Source organism: Lotus japonicus, chromosome 6 (genome assembly GCF_012489685.1).
Source record: "Lotus japonicus ecotype B-129 chromosome 6, LjGifu_v1.2".
Lineage (NCBI taxonomy): Eukaryota > Viridiplantae > Streptophyta > Magnoliopsida > Fabales > Fabaceae > Lotus > Lotus japonicus.
The window spans coordinates 40,650,046-40,660,827 of record NC_080046.1 but is presented as its reverse complement, the minus strand read 5'-3'; the positions used below and the strand labels follow the sequence as shown (position 1 = coordinate 40,660,827).

Genomic DNA, 10,782 nt, shown 5'->3' with positions numbered 1-10,782 from the left:
CAATAGTGCCAACGTGAACTTAGAAACAACTCATTAACCAAGAAATAAACCAAAATTAACAAACAGAATTAGAGACATAAAATAAACTAAATCCCGGAAATTATAGGTAACTTGCGCATTAATATTGTCAACAAACCAAAACTAAAAACAAAAAAAATGAAAAAGCAAAAACAGAGCCAAAAGATGAGCTCGAAAATACTTGCTAATTAATCAAACGCAGTCAATCAAATTTAATCAACTTCTTCCATCTTGGAACCCTCAGCATCAACATCTGCTTCCTCAAGTGGGGGCATGTCAGCATCAGCTTCACCTGCATCCTCGTCAATGCTCAATCCAAGCTTCAACATTCTGTGGATTCTGTTGCCAAAAGTGTTGGGATCGTCAAGGCTGAAGCCAGATGTGAGAAGGGCAGTCTCAAAGAGCAAGAGGACAAGATCCTTCACAGATTTGTCGTTGTGGTCAGCATCAGCTCGCTTCCTGAGCTCCTCCATGATGGGGTTCTCAGGGTTGATCTCCATTGTCTTCTTGCTTGACATGTACCCAGCCATGCTGCTGTCCCTCAAAGCTTGAGCTTTCATGATCCTTTCCATGTTGGCGGTCCATCCATACTCGCCGGTCACAAGACAGCAAGGTGAGTCGACCACACGGTCAGAAACCACAACCTTCTCCACCTTGTCGCCCAACACATCCTTCATCACCTTGCAGAGACCATCAAACTTCTCCTTCAGTTCCTCTTGCTTCTTCTTCTCGTCTTCACTTTCTTCAAGTTTCAAACCTTCCTTGGTAGCAGACACCAGCTTCTTGCCCTCAAATTCCTTAAGTTGACCAATAGCATATTCATCAATAGCATCAACCATGTAAAGTACCTCATATCCCTTCTTCTTCAACTTCTCTAAGAATGGAGAGTTCTCAACAGCTTTCTTGCTTTCACCAGTAATGTAGTAAATATCATTCTGACCTTCCTTCATCCTGGTCACGTAGTCCTTGAGGCTGGTCATCTCATCACCACTCTTTGTGGAGTGATACCTGAGAAGCTCAGCAAGCTTGTTCTTGTTCTGTGAATCCTCATGAATACCCAATTTCAAATTCTTAGAGAAAGCTTCATAAAACTTGTTGTAATCCTCCTTGTTCTCAGCAATTTCAAAGAAAAGCTCCACACACTTCTTAACCAAATTCTTACGGATAACCTTCAAAATCTTGTTCTGCTGCAACATTTCTCTGGAGATGTTCAGTGGGAGATCCTCAGAATCAACAATACCCTTGACAAAGCTCAGGTACTCAGGCATCAACTCCTCACAGTTGTCCATGATAAAGACACGTCGCACATAGAGCTTGATGTTGTTAGGCTTCTTCCTTGTGTCAAAGAGGTCAAATGGTGCCCTCTTGGGTACAAAGAGAACAGCCTTGAACTCAAGCTGACCCTCAACAGAGAAGTGCTTGACAGCCAAATGCTCTTCCCAGTCATTGGTGAGACTCTTGTAGAAAGCAGCATATTCCTCCTTGTTAATCTCTTCTGGCTTCCTCATCCAGATAGGCTTCTGCTTGTTCACCAAAGACCATTCATGAGACACCTCCTTAATCTTCTTCTTCTTCTTTTCTTCCTTCTCCTTCTCTTCGTCAACATCCTCCACTTTACCCTCTTCATCCTTCTTCTCTTCCTCGTCCTCATCATCAGAGATCTCCTTCTCAGTGGTCTTCTCAATCCACAGAGAAATTGGGTAGCTGATGAACTCAGAATGCTTCTTAATCAAGTCCTTCAACCGGCGCTCCTCAAGGTACTCAAGCTGGTCCTCCTTCAAATGGAGGGTGATCTTAGTCCCCCTGCCAAGAGGCTCGCCAGAATCCCTGGTAACAGTGAAAGACCCACCAGCTTGAGACTCCCAAATGTACTGCTCGTCATCGTTATGCTTGGTGGTAACAATAACCTTCTCAGCAACCAGATAGGCCGAGTAGAAACCAACACCAAACTGTCCAATCATGCTAACATCAGCACCAGCAGCCAAGGCTTCCATGAATTCCTTGGTGCCAGACCTTGCAATTGTACCCAAGTTGTTCACCAAATCTGGAATAACATAAACAAAAACGCAGATTAGAACCAATTAACAACCATACATTGCAACTAAACAAGAAAAAACGATTCAATGGAAACTCATTTTGAGTCCTTACCAGCCTTGGTCATGCCGATACCACTGTCAATAATGGTCAAAGTGTTGTTTGCCTTGTCAGGAATGATATGGATGAACAATTCGGGTTGTCCATCGAGCTTGCTCTTGTCTGTGAGACTCTCGAAACGGATCTTGTCCAAAGCCTGCAACATTACATAGCCACAATCACAATCAAATACCATCCAACAGAACAAATTCATCAACTGAAACAAAATTTCTAATACAGCCACAATTTCCAATTAATTCGACTCAATCAATCAACTACAATCAAGGAAAATGCTATAACTATTATAGATATGAAGATACAGCAACAAAAACAAACAAAATTCATGAATCACACTCCGAAACCAAAGCAAAGTATTCAACAGCATTCAGATATACAAAATAGGCTAAAATCTTTTGAAAACCTAGATTCCTGAGCAAAATCCAATAGCGGATGAGATCAACACATCAGAAAACAACAGATTTAAACAATTCAATTCACACTCATCGTAGATCGCATGAACATGAGCCAAATTGAACAAAAAACAGAAACGAAATCCAGATCGAGAAAAACGAGCATGTTAGAATCAAAAAAACTAGGAAATTCGGAGAACGAAAACTCACATCAGAGGCGTTACTGATGAGTTCACGAAGGAAGATCTCCTTGTTAGAGTAGAACGTGTTGATGATGAGGCTGAGAAGCTGGTTGATCTCCGCCTGAAACGCGAACGTCTCGGTATCCGCCATGTTCTCCGATCGGAAGAACGAACGAGTCAGCGAGCGAGGAAGAAGAAGAGGTGGTTAGGGTTTTGCGTGAGAGAATGAAGAGGGTTGAAGAGGAGAGTGGTTTATATAGGTGGGAGGTGAGTAGGGTTTCTAGATCCTTCTATGACGGATTCATTGCTAAAATAAATTATTTGAGGCTATAATATGGGAGGGAGAGAGTTGAGTTCATTCTAGACTCTTCTATCATGACTTGACTTGTTTGTGTTAGTTAAGGGGAAAATTCATATTCATACGCATGGTATAATAGTTTTATTTTCAAATTAAATAAACAATTAATGTTTTTTTTTGAAACACAATTAATGTTGTTATTTTCTTTCAATTTTGATTTTTTCACAACTATATGGGTTTCCACATAAATCTTAGTTTGGCTCCAAATATTTTGTAAATTTTTAATTTGTTAATTATCATGGCGTGTTTTATTGGTCGGAGTCGATAGAGATGCGAATGGACCAGCAGGCTCGTTAACTAGGAAAGGGGCTTTGTCGCCTTCAACACCCTTGTGCCTACTTGATGTCCGCCTTGGGATTTAGAGATCCTCCTATTGCGTGATAGTTTTACTGTTTTTTAGTCTCTTTCCTTGTCTTTAGTCTTTCAATGTATCAAAAAAATATCATGAAACTTTTTTGTCAATCAGAATCTCAATTAAAATAAAAAAATTGTAGTATTTTTTACTTTTTTAAAAAGTAAGATATTTCTCTTTATTCTTATTTTTATTTTTAAAAGCAGTTTTTTTACTAGTATTAAGTTGTTGAAATTGATTTTAATCATTTTTTAATTATTGATTCAATTAAAATTATCAATTTGTTTGTTTTTTCACTCAAATAAATCATTTCTAAGTGTATTGAATTGGATCTAGATGTCAAGAGTGTGGCTCATAAGGATTTAACTTTTGAATTATGAGTTCTAACAACCATTTTTAACCTAGCGACATGTAACACCCCACTTTTCGTTATTAGGTTATTTATTATTTTATCTTAATTATTATTATGCTATATGGTAATTTGATGAATTATGTGATTATAATTTAAATCTCATGTGATATAGAATAAGATTTAGATAAATAAGGTTGTTAGGTTTTTGTGTGAGTAATTGAGAGTGGGGCCCATTAGTATGACTATTTAAGGGATATGAGTGAATTAGAAAGAGAGAAATCAGAATTTGAGAATTGGAGAAGTTAGCAGAGGAGAAGAAAAGAAGCGTGAAAGAGAGAAGGGGAGAAAAGAGAAGAAAAAACCTAGAATTTGATCTTCAAGAGGTAAGGGTTTGAATTTATCTTGTATAATTGTAGAATAACAGAGGTTGAGTTTAACATGAAGGAACCCTCATCTTCTTTGAAAATTCAGAACTGAGAGACTGTGTTGAGTGTTAACATGTGATGAGCAAAATTGATTTTGAGTGAAATTGAGGTTCCGGGGAAAATTGGGTTCTGTTATGTTTTGCCCGCAAATACCCTAACAGTCTGCGTTGTAGAGAGCATAACTCTCTCTACAGAATTTCAAATTGAGTGAAACCAATTTTGTATGAAAGCTAACTCATAGGGCTATGTTGGGTAATATTTTCATAATTTTTAGATTGCTGGTTCAATACCAGAATCATTTGCAAGTTTATTCTGTTTCTGCCCGCAGACACCCTAGCAGCCTGTGTTATAGAGAGCATAACTCTCTCTACAGAATTCCGAATTGAGTGAAACCAATTTTGTATGAAAGCTAACTCATAGGGCTATATTGGGTAATATTATCATAATTTTTAGATTGCTGGTTCAATACCAGAATTATCTGCAAGTTCACTCTGTTTCTGCTCGCAGAAACCCTAACAGCCTGTGCTGTAGAGACCATAACTCTCTCTACAGAATTCCAAATTGGGTGAAACCAATTTTATATGAAAGCTAACATATAAGGCTATGTTTGGTAAAATTTTCATAATTTTTGGACTGCTCATTTAGTACCAGGATTATATGCAAGTTTGCTATGTTTCTGCTTATTTCTGAGATTGATTCTGAAACTGATTCTAGTAATTGATATGAGACATTTGATGATTTTGTGTTGCTATTTTGTCAGTGGAATAGTGAATGATTTGATAATTGTATTGAAGTGTTATTTTGTGCAATTTTGGTGTGATTTCCGTTATGGAATTTGGTGAGAAAATATGTTATATATTTGGGGCTGGAGTGGTCTCAAATTGCATGTTTTAATTTATGAGTTTTTGCACGAAATACACTTCATTTAGTCAAGAGGCAACGTGTCGGTTTTCATCGGAAAACTGAGGTTTGTCCCAGAACTGGCGTGGTTCTGGAAGTCTGGAGTGGACTTCATTGGTGGTTAACTGTCTGGAGTGGACGCGGTGATACCGCTAAGGTTAACAATTGGTACCACATGCATACATTAGAGTCTCACACACTAAGTTTCACGTTTTCAGTGGTTTTATGTGTTTGGTGATTTGTTGGTGAATTGTTTTGCTGTTGTGGTAAAGTCGAATTATTATTCTTCTTTAAGCTTATAATTTTTCGAAACATTAATAAGAATTGTGAAACTGTCTTGAGAGAAAATATTATAATCACTCAGATTTTAAAGTAAAGGTGAAGAGTTTATAAAGCATGATCTGAATTGTTTACTTGCTCTTTGTTATGTTATATTTTATACAATGTAAGTTCTTACCCTTCTGTTGGAATGATGTTCTATGCGACATCGCTCAGGTATAGGAGGTAGAGATGTGGCTCATGAGGAGTAGCTTCGGAGAGTCTTAGCTTATGTTATTATTATTATTATTATAAAATAAGTGTCTTGCTCTGTAATGTAACACTAGTTAGATATTTTACGTTACTTTTACATTTATGTTGAGAGGATTTTATAATCTCTTCTTATGGAAGTTGTTGAATAATTTTCTAAATGATGGCGATGTCGTACTGTTGACGGCCGAAGTGCTTATGAAATTCAGTTCTGAGTATGATGAATTTTATTGGAATATCATGGAAGATAAACCTATTTAAATAAGTGATTTTATGCATCTTAGGATTATCTGACTGGTTTAGAAATTTCATTGGCAGGAATAATTCATTCTTTGAAAAGCATATGAACTTATAAATTTTCAAACACAATCAGTGTTAATTTTAATGAGTTTTCGTGAAGAAGTGTAATACTCCCTTGATATGTTTTTAAACTCTGATAAACGTTTTTAAATAAAGCAATGGGAAAAAGGGGGTGTTACACGACATGTATTGGGTTCTCTAATAAATCATTTTGTATTTAAGTTAGAATATCCAATACTTACTTAAAAAAAAAAGAATATCTAATACTTGTTGATTAATTTTTTTTTATATTTTGATCCGCCGTCTAACGAAAAATTCTCCAAACATGATGCTACTTTTATATAATTCTTTGCCTACTTCTAGAAATGCTTGATATGTTGTTCAAATTTCAAAATTGCGTGTAGTTAAACAAATGTCAAATGCGAGGAACACCCTTCGCTGAGGTTAAAGGGAGGAAATTAGGAAAACAAAACAAAAGTGAAAGTTAAAGGGAAAGCTAATATGCGGGTGGGTCCAATCCAACCTCCTCAACGAGAAACACACCTCATTACTTTTGGATAGAGTCTCATACAGATAGATAATTGCATTGCTTTACTCAATTTTTAGCTTCACTGGCCACAAGGTCTCAATTCTGAAGTTCCAAATTCAGTATGGGAGTTTTACCATTTCTCTTGGTTACACCTCCATGTGCTGCTCCTTTACCTGCATCTCCTGGGTATAGAATTGCTCTCTTTCTCAATTTTTTAATTTCTTTTAAATTGTGTCCATGATCTTGGTTTTGCTATTGAAAGAGCTAGTGTATAGTGTTCTACCATTTGATTTCAGCTATATTCTTCTTAGTATAATGGATAAATTTGTAGAGTTTCTTTCATTGGATTCTATGCTATTTCTGAACAATGAGTTGCTATATATATCTCAATTCAAATAGATTAACTACCATGTTTCTTGAGAAGCATTTCTCTTGACAATGCGCTTCAAACCTTGCATGAATATAGGTGTATGGAGGATACAAATCTCAACTATTCTGCATCTAAGAGCTTGCAATTGCATGATAGAGTTTCCACATTAACAGTTAAAGGGTTTTCAAGAAGGTTGATTCTTCAGTTTTTGGGCATTAATCACATAATAAGTTGTGCTTCTCCTGCTTTGGCTGCACCGGTTATGACAGATATGAAGGAACCTGAAGTCATCCGGTTTGTCTGTTCTATTCTTATTTTTGTGAATTGAAAATTTTCAGTGTATTGTGAAATTTGACTTACTATTTTTCATGTGAAGCCTCTAGGACATTGAAGCTAGCCAGTGGAGTGAGAATACAAGGTCTGTAATTCTGTATATTCCATGCAATAGTTCTTTAGTAAAATGTTTGTGCATTGGATAATTTATGTAAGAATACTTTGAGATTTCACCTCCATGAGTTTCATACCAATTTGATGCAAAGGCTTAGAGTCTTCTTTTCCCTATCTCTTGTGTGTGTGTGCGTTTCTTCTCTGCTTCTTTAAAGGAAGAGCGCAAATTTTCGGTTCTTTGATTAAAACATTGAACCCTTCGGCATTTTACTATCCCACTTGATTGAAAGGAATCAAGCTGTTAGTAAAAGTGTATGTCCATAAATAGGTAATTATGTGTTTTCGAATTAGATATTGTTGAAGGGGAAGGACCAGAAGCGCGTGGTGGAGATTTGGTAGAATTCAATTATGTATGCCGGCGTGCAAATGGATACTTTGTTTTCAGGTAATTGCTTCCTGTGAGGATTTTCTGTTTTCAATTCCTATAGAAAATCTTGATACTATACTGATTCTTATGACTCTAATCACAATGAGATTTTCAGATACTCTCCTTAGTCCTTTCATTTCTTGTTTTAAAATTTCCCCCTTTTTCTTGGTTTCATACTCTTATTCACAATAGTACAGTGGACCAATTCAGAGGAGAAAGCAGTCCTGTTACACTTGCTTTGGATGAGAACCAGGTCAATTTCTTTCTTTCAACTTGTAGGGTCCTGTAAACTCTGAAATGTGTTTATCATTCATTTCAGATGAGTTCACTTATATATTGTCATATTTTGGACATGGGTATAGTTAAATAGAGTTCCTTTTATTTTTATAACATAGTTAAATAGAGTTCCTTAATTCAATGAGAAAGTGACAAATGAAAAGAATAGACTCAAGTAAGTGAACAAAAGTTCATGATTTTCTTTGCTTTCTCTCTTTCTTTTTCTCTTTTTTCTTTTGAATTATATTGTTCAACAATTACTGCCATTTCATGACTCATGTGAATATGCAACATTTAGCAAGTATCTGTCATTCTAGACACTGGCCTTATCATGCTAACTGTAGATATATGTCAGGGTGAGAAGGGGGCTCTTAGTGTGACTTAACATATATAAAGATCCTTCTTTGACCTTGCCATATTCTTCCAGAGTTGCAGTTGCATATCTAGAATACAAAATATGTTCATGCTTGTGAAAGAAAAGAAACAAAGAAATATGTAAAATATGGGCAAGGCAATTTAGTTGATTGTGGAGTCATTTAATTGCCATCTCACTTGAATCATTGTTGCTTTCTTTCTTATATTCTTCAAAGTTGAGGATTCAGTTAACCACAAAATTTGACTCTATTATTCCTGATATTCTTTAGTTGTCCCCTTTTTGTTCTGCCTCATTATTTTCTGCACTTGTCCTTTTAGAACTTTTCCTATTAATACAAGACACAGAGAATTTCTTGATAATCTGACTTTCAACAGTTTATTTGTCTGTTATAAATTCTTAATACTGAAAATGTCTTCTCATTATGAAAGTTGCATTTTCAAACAGATGATAATAGGATTAAAGGAGGTCTTGACTGGCATGAGAGTTGGTGGTATGTTCAAAGATATTCTCATTATTTTCTTGACTAACCAGCAGTATTGCCTCAGGAGTTTCTTATATATGTTAATTAGTCCAAGATTTTGGCATAAAATCATCTCTGATTCTAGATATCTGCTCTGCATCTTTTACAATAAGAAGGGGCTAAGGAAATATTTAACAATACGCTCAATTATTTTTCTCCAAATATGTCAGTTCTGTAGTCATGGCTGTTTCTGTGGACACTGTACCTATTAATGTCATTGTGGTTACTCTTGCTGGTTTCGCTTGTAGGAAAGAGAAGAGCACTGATCCCACCTTCAGCAGGATATGTAAACGAGAACTTGCAACCAATACCTGAAGAGGTTAGATATGTACTGAGAGCCCTTTGGGCTACTTGCATCCAAACGAGTTTTGAATTACTATAGAAAATTTGTCAATAATGTTCTTCAAACATAGTAGATTGACAATGTTATTATTGTTATCTGCAGTTTGGCCCTCGGCGCAGTCTATTTGCTCATGCACAAGAACCTTTGGTGTTCGAAGTTCAACTTTTGAAAATCTTGAGTCTTCCACAACCACCATCAATATTAAACTAAGTTTTTTATTTCTTGCATCAACCTGCATTTCATTGTTTTATGTTAAGCTGCAGAATCATGATCTCTTAAGACCTTAGTGGGAGAAGAATGAACATAATGTGTTTCACAGGATGGAAAAGTGGTAGGAAAAGGAAGAATTGCATATGTAAAGAATATTTTTTTATTTTTTGTTCCTATTTTGGGCCTTAATGTACTAGACAATGCAATTGCATAATAGGAAGAAATGCTCAGACAGTAATATGAATATATCACTCATGTTAAATATAGAGAGTTCAAATAATCAAGCTTTCTGTCATGTTTTCTTTTGTTCTGTCAAGCTTGTATTGTTTATTTATGGTCATCTTTGAAGTGTCTATTTAAGCCAAATACTATTTATGCCTTTTTTTGGTAAACCTAAATCCCTGATTTCATTTGTATTGTTTGCTATTGTCTCTTAGAATGAGTTGTCATTTTGGTCGAACTGGTTTCTTTCACCATTGTTGAAAAACAAATAGAATGGAAAGTGATTGCGAATTAAAAATTAGAGTGATTAAAAAAAGGAATAGTTGCACTGTGTGATTAAAAAAATGTATGCAGTTTATAGCTTAAAAAAGTGCAAGAAAGAAAATTTTGTTCATGTGTCATCGTCATGAATAATTTATCAATATTGTTACCATGTAAACACCCTTCTTCTTCAACCTATCAAAACCCTAGTCTCCACTACCCAAACTCCAAAAAGCCATTCATACCCGCAACCTATCATCAAATTGGATTTCGGTTGTGGAGACTTGGGTTTTGTTAGGTTGAAGAAGGTGACCATGATGCTTATATAATAACCATATTGATAAAAAAAATATTCATGAAAAGAGCAGATCAACAAAATTCGTCAATAGAGACCTTATCATACAATCACGATATATTTTTCACGATATATGAGAGACTAAAAATGCAAACATTATTTGTATTTGTATTATTGTTTGCTTATAGTTCTATTACGAAGAAGTCATGTGTATAGTACATTTTATTAACACATGAAATTACGGTTGCATTTTATTATTATATTTTTAGGATGCGTTTGATAAGACAACTTGATTCAATGTTTTATCGCATAATTTTTTGTTCACTAATTTGAGAAACTTATTGAAATAAGTTGAAAATATGTTATACGTAAACATAAACTCTTATCCTTAAACTAATTTAAACAACTTATGAAAATAAGTTCGAAACAACTTATAGGCATTTTCAACTTACATAAATTCTGACAAACACTTGTATAAACGTTTATGCTATAAAATAAGCTCAAATAAGTCATTTCAAATAAAGAGAACCTTATTTCTTAATGTAGGATAACACTTGAGATTAGGGCTGAACACCAGACGATTTTGGCCAGTTTCAGTCTTTCAGACC

General features: G+C 35.4%; 2 protein-coding genes across 2 annotated transcripts; one reads left to right on the top strand and one right to left on the bottom strand.

The window, feature by feature from the left end:
• Positions 1-82: 82 nt before the first annotated feature.
• LOC130723112 (heat shock cognate protein 80) lies at positions 83-3,007 on the bottom strand. Its single transcript, XM_057574065.1, has 3 exons — positions 2,772-3,007; positions 2,167-2,308; positions 83-2,062 (listed from the first exon to the last, which is right to left on the bottom strand). Exons 1-3 carry the CDS (start codon positions 2,892-2,894, stop codon positions 231-233), a joined length of 2,097 nt encoding a protein of 698 aa, XP_057430048.1. The 5' UTR covers positions 2,895-3,007; the 3' UTR covers positions 83-230.
• A 3,342-nt stretch (positions 3,008-6,349) lies between these two features.
• Positions 6,350-9,698, top strand: LOC130726049 (peptidyl-prolyl cis-trans isomerase FKBP16-1, chloroplastic). The gene is made up of 8 exons (XM_057577264.1): positions 6,350-6,673; positions 6,954-7,151; positions 7,241-7,275; positions 7,596-7,689; positions 7,864-7,924; positions 8,768-8,813; positions 9,092-9,162; positions 9,289-9,698. Exons 1-8 carry the CDS (start codon positions 6,609-6,611, stop codon positions 9,394-9,396), a joined length of 678 nt encoding a protein of 225 aa, XP_057433247.1. The 5' UTR covers positions 6,350-6,608; the 3' UTR covers positions 9,397-9,698.
• The last annotated feature ends 1,084 nt before the right edge of the window (positions 9,699-10,782 follow it).